Source organism: Canis lupus, chromosome 23 (genome assembly GCF_048164855.1).
Source record: "Canis lupus baileyi chromosome 23, mCanLup2.hap1, whole genome shotgun sequence".
NCBI lineage: Eukaryota > Metazoa > Chordata > Mammalia > Carnivora > Canidae > Canis > Canis lupus.
In genome coordinates this window covers 17877314-17899154 of record NC_132860.1, presented here as the reverse complement: position 1 = coordinate 17899154, position 21841 = coordinate 17877314, and the positions used below count along the sequence as shown (strand labels likewise).

Here is a 21841-nt window from a genome sequence, read left to right as displayed (position 1 = left end):
CTGGGTTGAAGGTGGTGCTAAACCACTGAGCCACCCGGGCTGCCCAATATAGTACTCATTTAGATAGATGTGTTTGAGTCACTGCTATAATTAGTAAATTTTGGGGTGCTTGGGTGTCTATCCTCTGCTCAGGTCATGGTCTCTGGCTCCTGGGATGGAGCCCTGCCTCATATCTGTCTCCCTGCTCAGTGGGGAGTCTGCTTCTCTCTATCCTTCTACCCTGTTCCCTACTCATGTGCACATGCGTGTGCGTGGTCTCTCAAATGAATTAATAAAATATTTATTTATTTATTTATTTATTTATTTATTTATTTTTTAAAAACAAATTCTTTTTTTAAGATTTTTAAAAATTTATTTACAGAGAGAGAGAGAGAGAAAGGCAGAGACACAGGCAGAGGGAGAAGCAGGCTCCATGCAGGGAGCCCGACGTGGGACTCGATCCCGGGTCCCCAGGATCACGCCCCTAGCCGAAGGCGGCGCTAAACCACTGAGCCACCCGGCTGCCCAATATAGTACTCATTTAGATAGATGTGTTTGAGTCACTGCTATAATTAGTAAATTTTGGGGTGCTTGGGTGTCTATCCTCTGCTCAGGTCATGGTCTCTGGCTCCTCGGATGGAGCCCTGCCTCATATCTGTCTCCCGGCTTAGTGGGGAGTCTGCTTCTCTCTATCCTTCTACCCTGTTCCCTACTCATGTGCACATGCATGTGCGTGGTCTCTCTCAAATGAATTAATAAAATCTTTAAAAAAATTAGCAAATATTTTCTTTCAGTTTCTCCAGTTTAGTACAAAAAAACTTATGTTTTATACCTAATTTTTATTAATAGCATATTTAACATATTTAGCATAAATTAACAACGTAAGTTATTATTTTGTTGTTGCAAACATAGACTTTCATTGAATTTATCAACAAGATAAAAATATGGAAACCAGAATTTGAAAACCATTTGTGACTTGTATAAGCTACTATAGAGGCAAGATGTTGAGGTTGTTTAGTCACAGTGTAGGTCACTGTCTTCCTGATCTTCATTAATGTACCCTTCCCCTCCCCCCAAGCCCCTGCTCCCTGTACCCTCCAACAAAAGGGGAACCACCTCTGCCTCACTTTTTTTTTTGCCTCACTTTTCTTAACTTTGATTCTTTCTCTTCCTTTCTCATTCCCTATGATCTCCCAGGGTTCTTTCTTGCAGTCTGCACCCTCTGTAGGAAACCTCTGTCTCTTGGGCTCCAGTTGTGCCAATTTTGACTCCCCACCTGAGTTGCAGCCATATGAGTCTTTACCCCTCACCACACTCAGACTGTGTACCCCTATAGGAGTCATCAGCTGTATTAGTTTAATATGGAATGAGATTGTTAGAAGGCAACTCATTTTTTAAAATTTTCGTATTGATTTGGTATTACTCTGTTTTTCAGGCTGGATACAGAGGGACATTAAACTGAATTATTTTGAGTTAAGCTTTTCCTTTTTTTTTTTAAAGATTTTATTTATTTACTCATGAGAGACACAGAGAGAGAGAGATGCATAGACACAGGCAGAGGGAGAAGCAGGCTCCATGCAGGGAGCCCGACGCGGAACTCCATCCTAGGTCTCTAGGATCACACTCTGGGCTGCAGGCGGCGCTAAACCGCTGGGCCACTGGGGCTGCCCGAGTTAAACTTTTCCTAATTGTGTACTCATCTATTTGTTGGCTGAAGTAGATATGGTGGGGGAAAAGTCTTCACAAACATTCTCTGCTTGCTTTTAAACTTGTATTTATGGACACTTGGGTGGCTCAGTCAGTTAAGTGTCTGCCTTTGGCCCAGGTCATGATCCCAGGGTCCTGGGGTCTAGCTGCAAAGCAGCTTCCTGCTCAGCAGGGAGTTTGCTCCTCCCTCTTCCTCTGCTCCTGCCCTCTTTCTCTCTCTCTCTCTTGCATATGCATGCTCATTCTCTCTAATAAATAAATAAAATCTTTAAAAAACCCTTGTATTTATGAATAGTTTTTTTTCCTTAGAATAAACTATAAGACTATTACTGTTTTGAATTCAATTTTAATATACCCTGTAACTGATGTGTGAGAATAAAAAACTACTGAGTGATTGATGGACACATACCTATAGGAAGGTGCTAGGTATATTTAGGTAGCTGAATAAATAGAATTGAATTGAATGTTACTTTTTTTTTTCACCCATTTTTTTCTCTTGGTTTGTTTTGGTGTTTATGTCCTGCTTTTGTGTGTATTTTTTAAAAATTTTATTTTTAATTAATCTCTACATCCAATGTGGGGCTTGAGCTTACAACCTCAAGATCAAGAGTCACAGACCACTGACTCAGCCAGCCAGGCACCCCTGTGTGTGTGTGTGTGTGTGTATGTGTGTGTGTATATATATATATATATATATATATATATATATATATATTAATGAGGGATATTTGTGTATAGATTATGTTAGGAAACCATATTAATATGCCATCTGAAGCAGACTTTCTTTTAGGTTTTGATATCAATTTGCAGAAGTCCATGGAAATAGGTATAGGGCATATTAGTTGAATTAGAGGCAATAATTATTCTCTACTTTTTTTTTTAAGATTTTTTTTTAAGATTTTATTTATTTATTCATGAGAGACACAGAGAGAAAGGGAGGCAGACACACAGGCAGAGGGAGAAGCAGGCTCCTTACAGGGAGCCTAATGTGGGACTCGGTCCTGGCTCCCCAGGGTCACGCCCTGGGCTGAAGGTGGCGCTTAGCCGCTGAGCCACCAGGCTGCCCTCTACTTTTGTTTTAAAATGATCTTCAGATGATTTAGAATTTCAGTGATCTTGCTGAAAGATGATAAATCTCCAGTGACTTAGAAATACATGCAATTCCAACCTGAAACCATAAAAGTCCTAGAAGAGAGCACCTGCAGTAATTTCTTTGGCATAGGCCTTAGCTGCATTTTTCTAAATATGTCTCCTAAGGCAAGGGAATAAAAGCAAAAATAAACAATTGGGACATCGAAATAAAAAGCTTCTGCACAGCAAAGGAAACAGTCAACAAAGCTAAAAGACACTAACTGAGTCACCCAGGTGCCCCTGCAGCATTTATAATAACCAAGTGCCCCTGCATTATTTATAATAACCAAGATATGGAGGCAACCCAAGTGTCCATTGATAGATGAATGGATAAAGAAGATGTGGTATATAATACAATGGAACATTACTCAGCCATGAAAAAGAGTGAAATCTTGCCATTTGCAACATTTGTGACAACATGGATGGGTCTAGATGGCACAATGCTAAGTGAAATAAGTCAGAGAAAGACAAATACCATATGATTTCACTCGTGGGATATAAGAAACAAAACAAATGAACAAAGGAAGACAAGCAAAAAAAACCAGACTCTTAAATATAGAGAACAAACTGGTAGTTAACCAAAGGGAAGTTGGTTGCAGGGGATGGGTGAAATAGGTAAGGGGATTAAGAGTACATGCATTGTGATGAGTACTGAGTAATGTATTCTTTAATGACTATATTGTATGCCTGAAATTAATATATCACTATATTAATTGTGCTAGAATTAAAATAACATAGAAGTTAAAAAAAGAAAAAAAACACATACAAGAAGATAAGGTGATGAAGGGTATTATTTAAGCATTTGTATATCAAAGAGAAACTTTGGAATAGTTCATATATATACACATGAGATAGAATTCATGAAGTTCGGGCAGCCCGGTGGCTCAGTGGTTTAGCGCCGCCTTCAGCCCAGGGCGTGATCCGGGAGACCCGGGATCGAGTCCCGCGTCAGACTCCCTGCATGGAGCCTGCTTCTCCCTCTGCCTCTCTCTCTCTCTCATGAATAAATAAATAAAATAAAGCCTTAAAAAATTAAAAAAAATTCATAAAAAAAGAACTCATAAGAGTTCAAAAGGGCATTTATAAAAGTGAAAAGTTTTCTCCAACCCCTGGCCCACACTATTTTCCTGCCCTGGAGGCAACCATTATTATGTTCCTTCCAGAGATCAAAATGTACCTTAAAATTAATACTCTTATTGTTTTAGTAAATGTTGTCCTTTTAAATATAGCAAAGTCTAGTGATATTTTTTGCAACCTTTATTATAACTTTACTTTGCAATTATGGTTACAGTGCGAATTACATGTCAGTCCTGGAAATATCTTGAAATAAGCTTTTTGGCTGTGTACTTTTATCGTGTTGTTTTTAGAAACACAGTGGTTTTTTGTTTTTTGTTTTTTTGTTTTTTGTTTTTAAATTGTGCCCTTTTGAAGTAAAAGAGGATCTAAGTGTAGAATTTGAGGAACAACACGGGTAGTTGATTTTTTTTTTTTTTTTTTTTTTTTTTAGATTTTATTTATTTATTCATGAGAGGCACAGAGAGAGAGAGCCAAAGACCTAGGCAGAGGGAGAAGCAGGCTCCATGCAGGGAGCTCTATGTGGGATTTGATCCTGGGACTCCAGGATCACACGTTGAGCTGAAGGCAGATGCTTAACTGCTGAGCTACCCAGGCGTCCCAACATGGATAGTTTGACTTTATTCATTTCTTCAGTGATAGATTTTTCAGCTAAATATCTTTTATTCTTTGCTTTGCAGCTGGTTTATATATCTTATGAATATCATATGTTCTGTTCCCATGTAGGCATTTAGTCTAAAAAAAATTTTTTTTTAAAGATTTTATTTATTTATTCATGAGACAGAGAGAGAGAGAGAGGCAGAGACACAACACAGGCAGAGGGAGTGCAAGCTCCATGCAGGGAGCCGGACGTGGGACTCCATCCTGGGTCTCCAGGATCAGGCCCTGGGCTAAAGGCGGCGCTAAACCACTGAGCCACTGGGGCTGCCCTAGTCTAAAAAAATTTTTAACCTTACTACTTACAAAAGTAATTGAGCCTGGCCAAAGTCTCAGTTGAAAATACAGTAGTCTTCACTTATCCATATTTTCGAATTTCACGGTTTCAGTCCTGCAGTCATCCGTGGTCTGGAAGTAGATGATCCTCTTTCTGACATAGCCTCAGAAGTTCAGTAGTAGCATAACAATATGTGCCTACATCATTCACCTCACTTCATCTCATCATGTAGGCCTTTTATCATCTCTTATAATTACAGGAAGGGTGAGTATAGTACAATATTTTGAGAGAGATACCACTTTCACATAACTTTTATTATAGTATGTTTATAATTAACCTATTTTATTATTAGTTGTTGTTATTCTACTGTGCCCAATTTATAAATTAATAAATTAAACTTGATCATAGATATGTATGTATCGGAAAAGAGATGTATCTAGGGTTTGGTACTATCCACTTGGGTTTCAGGCATCCACTTGGAATATGTCCTCTACGTAAGCAGAACAAATGTATAATGGAAGCAAGGTGCAGTAAAGGGCTTTTATCGTGTGAAGCACTATGTAAAAATGTGGTTAATTTTTGTGACTTTGGCATGTATAGTATTTTCTCCTAATCTTTAGTATTATATTTCTATTAACCTCTGGTAAAAGTTGTTTCTATTGAGGAACTAAAAAAATCTAATTTTAAAAAAAGGGTGAGACAATTGGAATCATGAAAGAGCCTACAAAAGTCTTTGTAAATATTTCTCATATTTCACTAAAACAAAATAGTAAAGATAGCTCTCCAAATAACATGTAAGAGACACTTAAAAATCTTAAAATGATAATGGCTTCTGGGTTATTTCCTTTCTTTGCTCATAACCTCAGTGAGATAAGTTGGAAGTTGGGGTTTTCTTTGAAATAACATGTAAACTTCTGCTTTTTGAAAGGTAATATACAAACTGTGAAGCACTGTGTATGTGTGTGTGTGGCCCTCCATCTTACGAGCCAATATGCATTTCTAATCTTATGACTCAGAGTTCTTAACCTTTTTGATCTCCATTTCATATTTCCTTTCAGGTCTCACTATAGTCCTGAGGTGCATCATACCTGAAGCTAGAGACAGAAGAGGCTTTGCGTGACCTTTTCCCACTTACCCCATTTGCCATCACAGAGTAGCTATGTTCTCATTCCGTCCGAACAGAAGGGTTATTATGTAGTCCCCTCAGTGGATAATTAGCACATTAGAACTTGAGTTTGAGGTATTCCAGCTTGCCTCTGCAGTCTCTCTTATGTGTGTCCCTGTTCCCGTCCTACAACATAAGTCTAAGGTAGCTCTTTGTCTCAGCTTCCTCCATCTCCCTCTGGGATTCATTTCATGAATCTCTTTTTCTGCTCTGCTTACTGGTTTATTTCCTTCTCATTATACCTTCAGGTTCCTTTTTTTTTTGATTGAAAATCTGTGCTTTCTTGAAACTGCAATTCTCAGCGATTAATTAACTGTGGAAAGGTATTTAGGAGTAAATCTGCATATAGTTGAATTTCATAAATGAAGAGATCTTGTTGTCATTAGGGAGAGATTTTTGCATTATTGGAAAAACATTTTTTCAGCTCAAAATTCTTCTGTGCCTCCTATACCTTTTGCTTTAAGAAAATGAGCTTTGTTTTGTTTTGGGTTTTTTCTTTTCTTTCTTTCTTTCTTTCTTTCTTTCTTTCTTTCTTTCTTTCTTTCTTTTCTTTTCTTTCTTTTCTTTCTTTTCTTTCTTTTCTTTCTTTTCTTTCTTTTCTTTCTTTTCTTTCTTTTCTTTCTTTTCTTTCTTTTCTTTCTTTTCTTTCTTTTCTTTCTTTTCTTTCTTTCTTTTTTACTGGAGTTAGATTTGCCAACATAGAGCATAACACCCAGTGAGAAAATGAGCTTTGTTTGGTAATCAAGTATGTTTGATTTGGACCATGCAAGTGGTGTATGTGAGCATGGTGTACCAACCATGCTCCAACACATGCTGGATGGTGTCAAAGGTATTATATTTCATTGCATAAGCAGCTCTGGGAGAATGGAGCATTATCGACCTTGCCAGGCAGGACAGCCCCATCAATTCTTTCAGTTCATAGGGTGATGGATGTGGGGTTACATTTTACGTGTTTTTGTTCTTGCACGGAATAGATGGTTAACTTATATTTGTTGATTGACTATATTAGAACCAGTAGTCCAGAACTGATCCTACAAAGAGGGGAGGTTACTAAAACTTTTTGGGTATTTATGACAAAGGTAGAGTTTTGAGATTATTCTGATGATGGAGGTGAGAGGCTGGAGATCAGGTGACCATTTGGGGAGCTTCTGTGAAAGTTGATGAGTCCTTTGATGAGTGCAAGGCTGGGATGGTGGCAGTGGGAATCAAAACAGATAATGTTCCTTACACCATAGTGCTTTAGTCTTGTGAATGTTACAGACCCAGCAAACTGGCAATTCAAATATAGTGAGATAAAGGAAGTACACATTTCACCTAAGTCTTGTGGGATCTATTCATGACACTTGCCTGTAATGGATTATTTCATTGTTGGCTGCAACATAGTGATTTTTAAGACCAATTCTACCATTTTTGTCCCTTTATTGTCATTCTTGTGTAAGGATGAATGTTAATTTTCCAAATGTTTTTGGAATAGCTGGAGGCGCTTAGCTAACTTTTAAATTTTTTTTAAAGATTTTATTTATTTATTCATGAGAGACACAGAAAGACGGAGGCAAGAGGGAGGAGGCGGCTCCATGCAGGGAGCCCAATGTGGGACTCAATCCTGAGACTCCAGGATCATGCTCTGAGCCGAAGGCAGATGCTCAACCACTGAGCCACCCAGGCGTCCCTTCAGCTCTTTTTATTTATTTTTATCTTTATTTTTTTTAAAGATTTTTATTTATTCATTCATGAGAGACAGAGAGAGAGAGAGAGAGAGAGAGACTGAGACACAGGCAGAGGGAGAAGCAGGCTCCATGTAGGGAGCCCAACGGGGGACTTGATCCCAGGATCAGACCCTGGGCTGAAGGTGGCAGTAAACCGCTGAGCCTGAGCCATCTGGGGTGCCCGCTTCAGCTTGCTTGCTTGCTTGCTTGCTTGCTTTCTTTCTTTCTTTCTTTCTTTCTTTCTTTCTTTCTTTCTTCATTCATTCATTCATTCATTCATTCATTTTTTTAATTTTAATTTTAATTTTTTTGCTTCAGCTTTTTTTTTTTTTTCAAAGATTTTATTTATTTATTCATGAGCAACACAGAGAGAGAGACCGAGACACAGGCAGAGGGCGAAGTAGGCTCCATGCAGGGAGCCCAACGTGGGACTCGATCCCGGGTCTCCAGGATCACGCCTCGGGCTGCAGGCGGCGCCAAACCGCTGCATCACCGGAGCTGCCCCGCTTCAGCTCTTTTTAAATGAAACTTTCACACACTCACAAAAAGGTGCTTGGGCACACAGAGGAGGGGAACCTATCTAGCCTATGGGGAAGATCGGAGGATTTAGGTCAAAGAATGCTTCTAGAGGAAGAGACATTTGTCACTGACCTTAAGGGATGTGTCAAATTCATCTATAAGAACATCTATGATGAAAAATACGGAAGATCAATCCCCTGAGAAAGCAGGAAAACATGTCAGGAAAGAGCACTAGTTGGGGAGTCTGGAGACCTGTCTGTGCTCTGATACTTGTGTAACCATGGGAAGTCACTTCTTACTGGGCTTCAGTTTGCTCATTTGTAAAATGTGAAGTACCACATGAGGTCTTTGAGGGTTAGCCTTCTAATTTAACTATGTTAGCTTGATGTGTTTACCACAGTCATATCCTGTTGAGTATTTGCTCTGCAGCAGCTCTTTGTTGGAGTCTCAGAAGGGAGAATGGGACCTGTTACTGAGGGCAAGGAGCCCCTGTTTCCCCAGCATTACATTCTCTGGTTAGCCATAAGCTGATAGAGCAGCTCATTCAGTAGAGAGAGGAGTTGGCACTGGGGATTCTGAATTAGACTCAGCAATACAAACTCAAAGTACAAGAGGTACATGAAGAGGAGAGTCTATAATTTTGTTAAAGGAATGGTGGTACCAAAGTCAGCATCAGGGTGGAAAGCCTGTTTTGGGGAGAAAGGAGATGAATTCTTCTTTGGGTTTTTTGGATGTGAGGCAAATTTAGTGTAGAAATCTCTAGTATTAGTTAGGGTTGTAAATCAGAGTTCAGTTGAGAGGGAAAGACCAGAAGGAGATCTGAGAGTTATTAGAATAAAGGTTACTTAACATTGTCAGAATAAAAGCATTTTTGAAAAAGAGAATAAGGAGAAAGAACTCAGGGCTGAAAATTGAGCTTTGGGAAATGTCCAGTTTGGGAGAATGAGGGATGAGGTAGCGGGTCCTACAAAGGCACCTTTGTAGAAGAAGAAGAACCAAAATAGTCTGAGAGGAGGGGGGATGATTTAGACTGCCAAGTGCCAGCAACTTCGGAGAATGCCTGGTTCAGAAAGTGTCTGTCTCAGGTTCTTCAGGAACCTTAGCATCTGCTAAGACAGAGTTGGGAGTGCAAAAGGGCTATTGAGAAGAAACACCTATGGGGGGAAAAGAGAGTAGAAGCAGGACTGGGAAGAGGAGCTATCAAACTGTGGTATGGACCTGACAAAATTGGGAGCAAATGATACGACCATCTTGCTTAGTCGTTGGCTGAGGAAGACCCTGAGGAAGCTGGAGGCTCTCAGCTAACTACAGTCCTTGTAGCTAAGCAGCATTTCTATTCTTTTTTTTTTTAAATTTTTTTTATTTATTTATGATAGTCACAGAGAGAGAGAGAGAGAGAGAGAGAGGCAGAGACACAGGCAGAGGGAGAAGCAGGCTCCATGCACCGGGAGCCTGATGTGGGATTCGATCCCGGGTCTCCAGGATCGCGCCCTGGGCCAAAGGCAGGCGCCAAACCGCTGCGCCACCCAGGGATCCCAGCATTTCTATTCTTGAGGGATTTGAGTGGTACATCTCTATGTCTGCCACAGAATCCTTTTGAAAAAGCAATTTCATGAGATTGATGCGGATGGAAGCCATATTATGGAGATCATAAGGAGACAGTGTGGTCAGACGAGGGGACAGAAAACATAAACTTCAGATTTGTGATCACTTTGCGTGTATACTGTGGCTTCAGATTTTCTTTTGGATGGAGTGTACTACCTACCTAATTTATCTCTCTTCTGTTATAGAATTCTCATTCACACTTGTTAATTCTTATTGAGTCCTTTTATCAAAAATCTCTACTTGAGGGGCACCTGGGTGGCTTAGTGGATGAGCATCTGCCTTTGGCTCAAGTGGTGATCCAAGAGCCCTGGGATCGAGTCTCACTTTGGGCTCTCCACACAGAGCCTGCTTCTTCTTCTGTCTCTGTCTCTGCCTTTCTCTGGGAGTCTCTCATGAATAAATAAATAAAATCTTAAAAAAAAAAAAATCTCTACTTGAATTTTGAGGAACTAGATTGCTCTACTAGACCTCAGGCCAGACGAGTTACGCCTACTAGTTCTGGTGGTATGAATAACTAGCGGAGACATTGGTTTTTACTCTAAAAGTGATCTGAATTAGAGATTCCAATTAAACAAAAATTCTCCCCAGTGGAATATAGTGGTAGTACAGGGAAATAAATTCAAAGACCTATCTAGATAAAGATGGAGAAGCAAACTAAATTTAAAAAAGAGAGAAAGAGAGAAAAGAAAATTCTTAAATAGGGCTAATTTAGCAAACATTTGTTGAACATCAGGAACTTTTTTTAGGTTTTGGCATTGCACAGATGGATAAAATACAAACCTTCTCTCTCTTTTTAAAATATTTTATTTATTCATGACAGAGAGAGAGAGAGAGAGGCAGAGACACAGGCAGAGGGAGAAGCAGGTTCCATGCAAGGAGCCTGATGTGGGATTCGATCCTGGGACTCCAGGATCACACCCTGAGCTGAAGGCAGATGAGACGCTCAACCGCTGAGCCACCCAGGTGTCCCCAGACCTTCTCTTTATGGAACTTACAGAGTAGTGGGAGGGTAGATGTAGACACTTATTGGAGTTAAATCTTTTTTTTTTTTAATTTTTTAAAAAGATTTTATTTATTTATTCATGAGAGAGACAGAGAAGCAGAGACATAGGCAGAGGGAGAAGCAGGCTCCATGCAAGGAGCCCGACGTGGGACTCGATCCCGGGTCTCTAGGATCACACCCTGGGCTGAAGGCAGTGCTAAACCGCTGAGCCACCAGGCTGCCTGTTAAATCTTTTTATAAATGATTTATCTTAAAGATATTTGTTTCTGCATAGTCCAGTGGGACACTGGAATCTAAGGAAGCTGTCCCAGATTGGGACTTTGTTGCCTACTGTGTGGCTTCTTCAAGAGGTATGGCAAAGCATAGTTCTTTGTGAATGACTGAACTGAATTAATTTCATCAACTCTATAGTCTTACAATGATCTCTTGTAATTTTGTAAATTTATTGGTGTTCTCTAGCTGGAACCCCCCGACATATTTAATTTTAAAATTTTCCATAAATATAAAAGCTTCACTTTTTCTGATTATAAAGATAATACATAGAATATTCAAACAACACATTAAAGTATAGAAACAAAGGTAAAAGTACCCAAAATTCTACCACCAGAGGCAGGTGCAATGAACTTTTCAGTGAATATTTTTCTAAAATCTTCTCTCTCTTCTCCATACCTTTTTCCTCTCCTTCCTTGCTCTGTACACATATACACATGCATATGTACATGTGTTATACACAAACATATCCTTTTATATAAATGGGACTATATTTCATATGCTTTTGTAACCTATTTTCTTTTTAAAATTTTTTATTATTATTATTATTTTTAAAATTTACTTATTCATGAGAGATAGGGAGGCAGAGACATAGGCAGAGGGAGAAGTAGGCTTCCTGCGGGGAGCCTGATATAAGACTGTAACACCAGGACCCTGGGATCACTCAGCCAAAGGCAGACGCTCAACCACTGAGCCACGCAAGTGTCCCTGTAACCTATTTCTTAAAGAGGTGATAGAGTCCTCTTTCCATATCACTTTCCATATCACTGTTGTCTGATAGATACAGACAACATCCTTAATAATGGCTATGAACTATTTTACTGTGTTGATGCACCATGTTTTATTTAACCACTTTCCTATTCATAGATATTTGAGATGTTTAGGTATTTCCAGCTGGGGATGCTGCTAAACATCCTACAATGCATAGGACACACCTCCCCCTGCTCCCTAAACAAAGAATTATCTGGTCTAGGGCCACCAGGGTGACTCAGTCAGTTAAGTGTTTGACTCTTGGTCTCAGCTCAGATCTTGATCTGGTGAATTGAAGCCTGCCTTGGGCTTCATGTTGGGCACGGAACTTACTTAAAGGAAAAAAAAAATTATCTGGTCCAAAATGTCAGTAGTGATGGAGAAAACCTGCTCTATTCCTTCTCCAGTGTTGGGTAGTGGTGATCTTCACTCCCCTGTATCTGTTCAAAAACCAGGTATTGTTACTCATTCAAGAAGTGATAGCTCTTTTAATTTACATTATTTTGATTACTAGTGAGGTTAAGCATCTTTCCTGTATTTATTAGCCATTTGTTTCTTTTATGAATTTCCCATTCATGTCCATTGTCCATTTTTTTCATTAGGTGTTCATCTTTGATTTCTAAGAGTAATTTGAATATTGGAGCTATCAGCCTTTTTTCTTTGTTTCTTTGTGGTGTCGCTCTCTCTTTTTAAAGATTTTATTTATTTATTCATGAGAGAGAAGCAGAGACATAGGCAGAGGGAGAAACAGGCTCTAATGTGGGACTCAGATCCAGAACCCCAGGATCACGACCTAAGCCAAAGGCAGATAGATGCTCAACCTCTGAGCCATGGAGGTGCCCCTGTGGTGTCTCTTTTTAAAGGGAAATTAAAAATCTTTTTATGTGGTTAAATATACTGATATTTTGTTTGATTTCTGAAGAGGGCTAAGTTAATTATCTGAAATAACTTATTAAAGGTGCTTAATTTAGGTAGTTTCATGGCATACAGTCTGTAGACAACATCACAACAGGTGGTTTTGAGTTACATATCCTGCCTTAATCTGTCCATAAGTGTGATGCTTCTATTGGTAGTCTTTGTGAAGAATATGGAATACAACTATTAGGTACGGTTTCCTCCCTTAACTGAGCTGCAGCTAGGTATTTGAGATACTGCTAGCATATGAGACAATTCGCTTAAATGATGCATAGGAGTTCAGCAGACAGGAGGGCCAGTAAAGGTTTCCAGAGTTTATGGAGAATGATCCAGTCTTGAAGGATGTAATGAAGCAAATGGAATGTTTCTAGCACTCCATTGTTGTGGGACAGGCTGGTGGAGACCTGGAGTCTCATCCCTGTTTTGTTACTAATCACATTGTGACTTAGGCCAAGTCTCAGGCCCCGCTCTTTTTATCCATGAAGCTAAGAGGCAGGAGTAGAATATTTCCTAAGGTTGTCATTATTAAAATACTATAGTTTTACTGTTAAAAGAGGATTTTTAGAAAGGATTCATTTAGCATTTATTGAAAGCTTTCTGCCCTCTGGATAGCATGTGAGGTACTGTGGGAATGCAAGGATAGGTAAGACATGGCCCTTTCTTTCAGAAATTTACAATCTTGGGAGAGAAAAACCATGTGTGGTAGTGTAAAATAAGAAATACAGAGTGCTTGGGAAATGCAGAATGAGGAAAGACCATCTTGATTTTGGGTGGTGGGGGCTTCTGAAAGGGATGACATTTATGTTAGATGGGAATGGAGGTATAGGGGTGGTTGGAGCAAAGGCCTGGAGGGAAGGGGGAGTGGTACAGGATTTGTGTATGTTTCAGTGAGTAAATTTGTTTGGTGGGATTTGTATGGTTCATACAGATGGGTAAGAAGAAATGCTAGAAAGGTAAAGAGGGCTTGACTTGTTGAGTGACTTAAATACAGGGCTGAGATACTTATTTGGGTTTTCCTTCTGTAGGCTTTTGATGAATTTTAGATGAGGGGATAATGTGATAAGCAGCACTTTAATAAGAATAATTTGGTAAAAGTGTCAGGATGGTGATTGCTTTTAGGAACTGAGTCAACACTGACCTGGAGATTTCTGAGGCTGATTACAATGAAGGTAATTTAAGAGAAAGCAAGCAAGACTTAAATAGTGATAAGCAGGATGAAAGAATATTGTCAGGAAAGGGAAAATGACTCTGTGTGGTAAAGGGGCAGGACTTCTATTAAGACAATGCTCTTTAAGGCAGGGCATAATACTGGTAGGAAATTGGTCATTCTGGGTCATTGTTAGGAAGAGTTTTCTGGTAATTTGCCATTAGCTTGAAATTTTATAAATCAGACAGGAATTTTCATTTTTTTAAAGATTGCTTATTATAAATTATAATTCTGTAATTGTGTTGGTTCAGATAAGCATGTTGGAATAGAGATCCCCACCTCCCTTTTTCTTCAGTGTTGAAGTTTGCCCATTACGCACATCCTGTAAAGGGAAATTGTGTGACTTGTTGGGGGCGGGGGGCATGCTTCAGAGGACATTTATAATCTCTACATCTTTGGGAGGGTGAAGGGTAAACATGCACTCGTGTGTTAAAACACTGTTTAGTAGTTCATCATCTTTGATTTTGTTTTCATAATAGTTGGAATAAAGTGCTTAAAGAGGATAAATGGCAAACCACTGAACAGGAACAGACCAACGAACAGGGCTCATACAGTTAATCAGTCATCTCTTGTCAGCAAAGGCCCTTGCAGAGGCAATAGTAGATAGTTATGAAAGAACTGGAGAGAGGGATTATTGGCATGGATATGGATCTTTTATTGTAGTAACAATAGTTTATTCTTCATATCAGGAATGAGAGCAAAGTTGCTTAGCAATCATGTGGGTGCTAAAAGAATGGCCTTTGGAGGAGCAGGCATTTGAAGTGGGATAAATTCAGCTTTTTCAAGAAACTTGCAGACATTCTGATTAGAGTGATTCAGGGGCAGTCCTTAAACAAATCAAGAACTTGCAGCCCTCTTTCTTCCTGATTGCTTTCATCCTGGTCTGCTTTCCAGCTTCCTCATCTGGAGATACTAGTGCCTCTTGGAACTGGTTCCCCCAAAGGTTGGTGCTAGGAGATAGGGGCTCCCTGAGAGAGAAGGGTCCCAGAGTTCTAGGCGTATGTAGTTCTTCACCACTGGATTTAACTCTGCTCCACAAAATTGTGCCAGCCACCTCACTGAGTCCTAGAATTGACTAGGTAGGACTAGGTGAACATCAGTCCATCACTGCACCTGAGCCTTACAACAGAGGTACATGGCCACAGGGTCTTAGGGCTTTCTGTTCTTCCAGAAAGAGGGAAAGTGGCAAGTGTGGAAAAGGCATCAGAGCAGGAAGCTTGGGTTCTAGTCCTAGTTTTACTACACATAAAACTGTGATTTGAGGCACAACTCCTAATCTCTGACTCCGCCTCTTCATCTGTAAAATAGCAATAATATCTACTTTTCCCAAGGACAAGACTGAAACCAACTAATGGATGATGTGAGTCTACCCTAAAAAGCATAAGCTATTATACAAACTTATGAAGTAAGTTCTTCTTTCTTTCTTTCTTTCTTTCTTTCTTTCTTTCTTTCTTTCTTTCTTTCTTTCTTTCTTTCTTTCCTCTCTCTTTCTTTTTCTTTCCAATTTTTTTAAAACATTTTTATTTATTTATGATAGTCACAGAGAGAGAGAGAGAGAGAGAGAGGCAGATACATAGGCAGAGGGAGAAGCAGGCTCCATGCACCGGGAGCCCGACGTGGGATTTGATCCAGGGTCTCCAGGATCGCGCCCTGGGCCAAAGGCAGGCGCCGAACCGCTGTGCCACCCAGGGATCCCCCCTTTTCTTTTCTTTTCTTTCTTTTCTTTTCTTTTCTTTTCTTTTCTTTTCTTTTCTTTTCTTTTTTTTTTCTTTTCTTTTCTTTCTCTTTTCTTTCTTCATGAGAGACAGAGAGAGAGAGGCAGAGACAGGCAGAGGCAGAGGGAGAAGCAGGCTTCATGCAGGGAGCCTGATGCATGACTTGATCCTGGGACTCCAGGATTACTCCCTGGGCGGAAGGCAGGTGCTAAACTGCTGAGCCACCCAGGTGTCCCTGGAGTGTTTACTTCTTGTTAGTAGTTTATATTCTGGCTTTTGAGATTTTGGTTTCTTTATATATTATATTTTTTAATAAAAAAAAAAAACCCTTGAGATACTGTTTAGGCTTTTAAAAGATTGCTAATAGAAGTTTTGAAAAGTTTTGGGGCTTCCTGGATGGTTCGGTTGGTTAAGCATCTGCCTTCAGCACAGATCATGATCCCAGGGTCCTGGGGATCTAGCCACCTCATCGGGCTCCCTGATCAGCAGGGAACCTACTTTTCCCTCTCCCTCTGCTGCTCCCCCTGGTCTTTCTGTCACATAAATAAAATCTTTGAAAAAGAATTTTTTTGGAAAAGGTTTAAAGATAGCACACTTTTCGTCGGGCTCCCTGCATGGGGCCTGCTTCTCCCTCTGCCTATGTCTCTACCTCTCTCTCTCTCTGTCATGAATAAATAAATAAAAGCTTAAAAAAAAAAAAAAGCACACTTTTTTTTCTTTTTTAGTGACAAAACATTTTCAATTATCCGTTATTCAGTTTATTTTGTTTGATGAAAACTTACCTATTCTAGGCCATATTAACAATGAAAAAAGCTGTATTTCTTATCAGATTGTAGCTCTTTTGCTGAATTCATAAAACAAGTTTGGGGTTGACAATTAAGGATTGGCTTTAAAAATTTTTTTTTAGAAACAAGGTTAACACCTTATTCTTCAGTGAGGATACTGAGGCTGAGCATATAAGTAGCAAAACATTAAACCATTATAAAACAGTAAGTGGCAAACCACTAAACAGAAACAGACTGTGTGAGAGCAGGGCTGGTGCTCAGATCTCCTCTAGGGTCCTTGCTACTATTAAGTGTTGTTTCCCTCACAATTTGTCTAACTAAATGAAGATAAAGTTAAGAAAATTGTCACTGAATTCAGCTGTCCCTCTTATCAAAAGTACTGTTTAATTGTCCAAGGTTGAAGTCTAGGGTTCAAATGTAAATCTTCTTTAGTGGGATCACTGAATTGAACTAAGCACCTACATATACAAAGAACATTGTTGACTTTAGAGAACTAAAACCATGATGTTCCTTATTACTAGAGAGTATTGGACCAGGGATTACAAAACTTGAATTCTAGTCTCAGTTCTGCCAAGTAACCTTGGTTAAAAACAAAACAAAGCAAAACAAAACAAATTTTTATTCCTTTGAGTGAGTACTCACCATCTATAAAATGAAGAGGATGACAATATGGCATCCAAAGCCCCTGCCAGGACTTGACTTGGAAAGATCTATGAAACCCGAAGGTAGAGAAAGGGGAGTACAGGAGAGATTGAGGAGTTTGCATTAATCAACTACTTTTCTCATATTATTCCTCTATCTGAAAGCTTTCCAGTTGCCCTTTCCTATCCAAAAAGCTCTCCTTATTTCAAGGCCTACATTACGTTCACTTCCTCTTTGAAGTCACTTTAGCACACATTCTCTTTTCTGAACTCATTGATTGCCCTTCCGTGATTAACACTCATGTGTTAATCATGGTACATTACTGTGGATTGTGCCTTTCTTATATACCTAATTTCTAGTAGGTTAATATAAAAGAAAAATAGAGACTTCAAGAATAAATAGATCTAAGATGTGTGATCTTAGGCTAGTCAGCTTTTTATTTTTATTTTTTATTTATTTTTTATTTTTTTTGCTAGTCAGCTTTTTAAAAATACATGTTTAAGTTCTTAAATAGTTGGAACATGTTGAATAGGTAAAATTTTTTTCAAACTTGGGAAAAAGGGGAGATAAACAGTGAAAGGTCTTCTACCTCAGGTCTACCACCAAGCTAGTCTTTCCCCTACTGTTATTAGTTTCTTACATATTCTGTTAGAGTTTCTTATTTTTTCTTTCTTTTTCTTGTACATAAAAGATGGCATACTAAACATAATCTTAAGCATATTGCTTTTTTCATTTAACTTATCTTGGAGATCTTTTCATATCACCAACACAGTGAGCTTCCTTATTGTTCTTAACATTGTATGAATGCACTGTAACTTAATCAGTGGTTGGGAATTTTTACTTCATTAAATCTCAAATGATTTCAAATTTGAATGACCTTTGAGCCTTCTCGGAGAAAATTGCTCTTTATTTCTCTAAACTCGTATTTTTATAGGACTTTGCAGGTTTAAGTATTTTATGTTCTTGAAGTTGATCCTCACAAAACCTCTTTGGGAGTAGATAATTACTCCATAAGTTTTACTAGGTAAATAGAGAAAGGAAATACTGATTTAGGTTTTTGCTGGCTGTGGGGCAAGATTTTTCAGAAAAAGCTCTACCGTGCTCTTTTCATGTGCTCTAGTGTTGGCAAATAGAGGTTTTGCTTGAGAAACACAGCCTGCTTTGTAGGGGCTGATAAAAGTCTTCATTACTTCATTTATAACCATTTGTGAATTTACTTCCTTTACTTTACTAACTTCCTTAAAACCAGTAAAGCGTGTGGAAAAGGATCTCCACATAAATGAAGCCTTGAGAAACAAAACAAATATAGAGAGAAGATATGCAAATATTCTTTTTATAGATTACTTTTTTTAACCTTAAAAAATCCTAACTGAAATGTGTATGCAGAAAAAAGTGACTTGCTTATGGCATTGAAAGTCTTCATTGAGATGAATGTAGATCTTCACGTGATTAAATGTGTAGGGCTGAGAGAAGGGAAAATTTAAACCTAGGATTTAACATCTGATAAGATTCTTTGTTGAAGTAAGTACAGTGTTAACTATGTAATTGTCCTGTTTAGAATACCAAAATGAAATGGGAGGGATTTAAGTTTCACTGTAAAATTTTCATGTAATGCAAAATGAGATTAGTACTCAGATAGCCCAAACTGCTAATTGAACTTCCTGAGTGTTAAAGTATTGGACTCATATTATGCCAATACCAGTAATGCTTTATATACGGAGTGCGAGTTTTCTACAAAAGATTTTCAACCATTTTGGTGACTTCTGAGATATTTTTGCAATTTTTCTCCTATTTCTAAACTAGGCCCTTGATTTCTTTTCTTTTTATAGTTATGCTCTTTTAGACTCATGCTGAAAGTGTAGCCTAGTATCACAGAATTTTAGAGATATTGGGACACTTAGAGATTGCTACTTAATATTTGATAACATTTATATATTAACTTGGCCCTTCTTGTTGAACAAGTAAGAACATCGGAACCTAGAGAGGTGTCATTGGCCCCGCCCAGTCACTTGGTCCAGAAGCCTCGGCTGTAGCTGCCCAGATCCTGTAGCTGCCCAGATCCGTGCTCTTTTTCTTACAGCTCTCACCAACTGATGCTGCTCTCCCTGGGGAAAAGTTTAATTTTGAAAACATTCTCTTGGTCCTTCCCCTCTTTTTCTTTCTAATGTAGGCCAAGTGCTAAAAGACTACAAGGAATATTATAGTCATGGATATTTAAAAATTTCTTTTTGAGTATAGTTGATACACAGTGTACATTAGTTTCAGGCATACAACATAGTGATTCAACTTCTCTATATGTTATGCTTTGCTCACTAGAGGCTCAGCTACCGTCTGTCATCACACAGTGCTGTGACAGTGTCATTGACTGCGTTCCTGACGCTCTTCCTTTTATTCCTGTGTATAGTCACAGATTCTTGCATGGAGCTGGCTCATTGTAGGCATGTTAAAGAGACTTGTTTGAAGTGAACCAGAACCAGGGAGGGAATGAAGTAATAACTACGAGGGGAGCTGGCAGCCTAGTAGTACTCACCCCATGTTTGTTATCTTTGTCTCCCTAGGGCAAGGAGTGGTGAGTTCAGACAGTGAGGCTGCCATATGGAAACTGCTTAGTGTAGTGGATGCCTTTAAACTACTTTCTTTTCCCCTTAGGTCCTGTCCCATAATCTGTGCACGGTGCTGAAGGTTCCACATGACCCTGTTGCCCTTGAAGAGCACTTCAGGGATGATGATGAGGGGCCTGTCTCCAATCAGGGCTACATGCCGTACTTAAACAAGTTCATTTTGGAAAAGGTATGCTTCTAATGTCTTCCTGCTTACAGCGTTGTTTGATTTGCACATTTCAAGTGGGCCCCAGAGCCCCTTGCTAGTGAGTTCACTAAGGAGTTCAAGTATGAGACATCAGGAGATAAATCAGAAAGGAGAGAATGGGAGACAGACATTTCCTGTTTCTTCCTCTTCTCCACTGTCTTCTAAAACTTGGTGTGATATTTTATAAGTTGGGTCATTTTGTTTGAAATTAAGAGCTGTATTTTGTATTAGTTTGTAATGTCTTCTTAGAGTGCTTTTCTTTTTTCCTTTTAAAATTTTGGTTCCACATGTACTGGCAATGATTGTTGAAGCATGAGTATGTTAGGGTAAAAGGTGATGTTAGTTATCTTTACTAAATAGCTATTGTACAGCAAAGTTTTCATCATAGACTTTTCAGGGTACCACTCAGATGCTTCCTATGGGGTATGAGAAAAGATGCTGCAAAAACCTATTTTGTGTTTAGTAGCCAAATATAATCTATTGGCATTGCTGCTGTGTTCAGTTTCTTTTTTTTTTTTTTTTTCAGTTTCTCTTATAGTTTGGATAATTAAAAATTGACACAAGAAGGTATTGAATTTCATGTATTTCTTTTTTTTTAGAAGAAACTAAACTCATGGCACTTTCAAATAATTTTTAAAAATTGGTCATTAAAAATTATAAAAGGTAGCATATGCTTATTATTAAATTGGCAATTAATACAAAAATATATGAAATAAAAAGTGAATGTCACTTTACTCTTTCTAATCTCACCATCCAGGAGTAACCACTGTTAACAGCTTGGTGAATTCTTTGCAGATCTTTTTAAATATATTACATGCAAATATACTCCTACATAATGCATAGTGTTTGTTTCTGTATGGCTAAGATCTTGCTATACATAAAGTTCTTCAAATTGTTTTTTTTTTTTAACTGAATGATATGTTAGTATCATTTTTCCATATTGTGTATTCTTTATTTATTTAGTTATTTGTGTACACTTAGTTTAGATGTGAAAGTGATCACATATTCACATGAATGGCTAGAAAATTCCTGCTTTTGCCTGTTTATAACACTAAGCATAAAATTTTTGTATATATTTAAAAAATGCCTTTCAAAAAGTGATAATGATAATACTTCAAAGTTAAAAATAAAATACATTGGGGCACCTGGCTAAGTTCGAGGAGCATGTGACTCTTGATCTTGGGGTCATGGTCATGGGTTTGAGCCCCATGTTGGGTATAGAAATGACTTAAATAAATAAATAAACTTTTTTGCATAAAGACTTTATTTTGGGCAGCCCGGGTGGCTCAGCGGTTTAGCACCGCCTTCAGCCCAGGGCGTGATCCTGGAGACCCAGGATCTAGTCCCATGTCAGGTTCCCTGCATGGAACCTGCTTCTCTCTCTTCTCTCTCTGCCCGCCCCCCCTCTCTCTGTGTCTCTAATGAATAAAATCTTTAAAATTTTTTTTTATTTTTAAGTACTGCCTACACCTGACGTGGGGCTTCAGCTCACAACCTCGAGATTAAGAGTTGCATGTTCTACTGACTGAGCTAGCCAGATGCTCCAATAAATAAGTAAACTTAAAAAAAACCCACAACTATTTACATATTTTTTTCTAAGGCTTCTTTGGATTTTTATTGTCGTATATGTATACATTTTTTAAAAAGATTTATTTATTTATTTATTCATGATAGACATAAGAGAGAGCGAGGCAGAGACACAGGCAGAGGGAGAAGCAGGCTCCATGCCAGGAGCCCGATATGGGACTCGATCCAGGACTCCAGGATTGCGCCCTGGGCCAAAGGCAGGCACCAAACTGCTGAGCTACCCAGGGATCCCCTATGTATACATTTTTTATAGTTTAGTGTCTTCTTATAAAGAAGACTTCACTGCACTTGGTAAGTGCAGTAATTAAAATTTATGATAGTAAGTTATGTTAGTAGTTT

General features: G+C 38.7%; 1 protein-coding gene and 1 long non-coding RNA gene across 5 annotated transcripts in view; one reads left to right on the top strand and one right to left on the bottom strand.

Annotated features, from left to right (window-relative positions):
* Window positions 1–21841, top strand: part of SWAP70 (switching B cell complex subunit SWAP70) — a 75252-nt gene that overhangs the window by 4242 nt on the left and 49169 nt on the right. The window contains exon 2 of the mRNA XM_072794109.1: window positions 19757–19897. Coding sequence (XP_072650210.1) covers window positions 19757–19897 — 141 coding nt within the window. The remainder of the gene's footprint in view (window positions 1–19756; window positions 19898–21841) is intronic.
* The window catches only part of LOC140614811 (uncharacterized), an 84823-nt gene that overhangs the window by 33442 nt on the left and 29540 nt on the right, over window positions 1–21841 (bottom strand). The gene's annotated exons all lie outside the window — the stretch shown is intronic.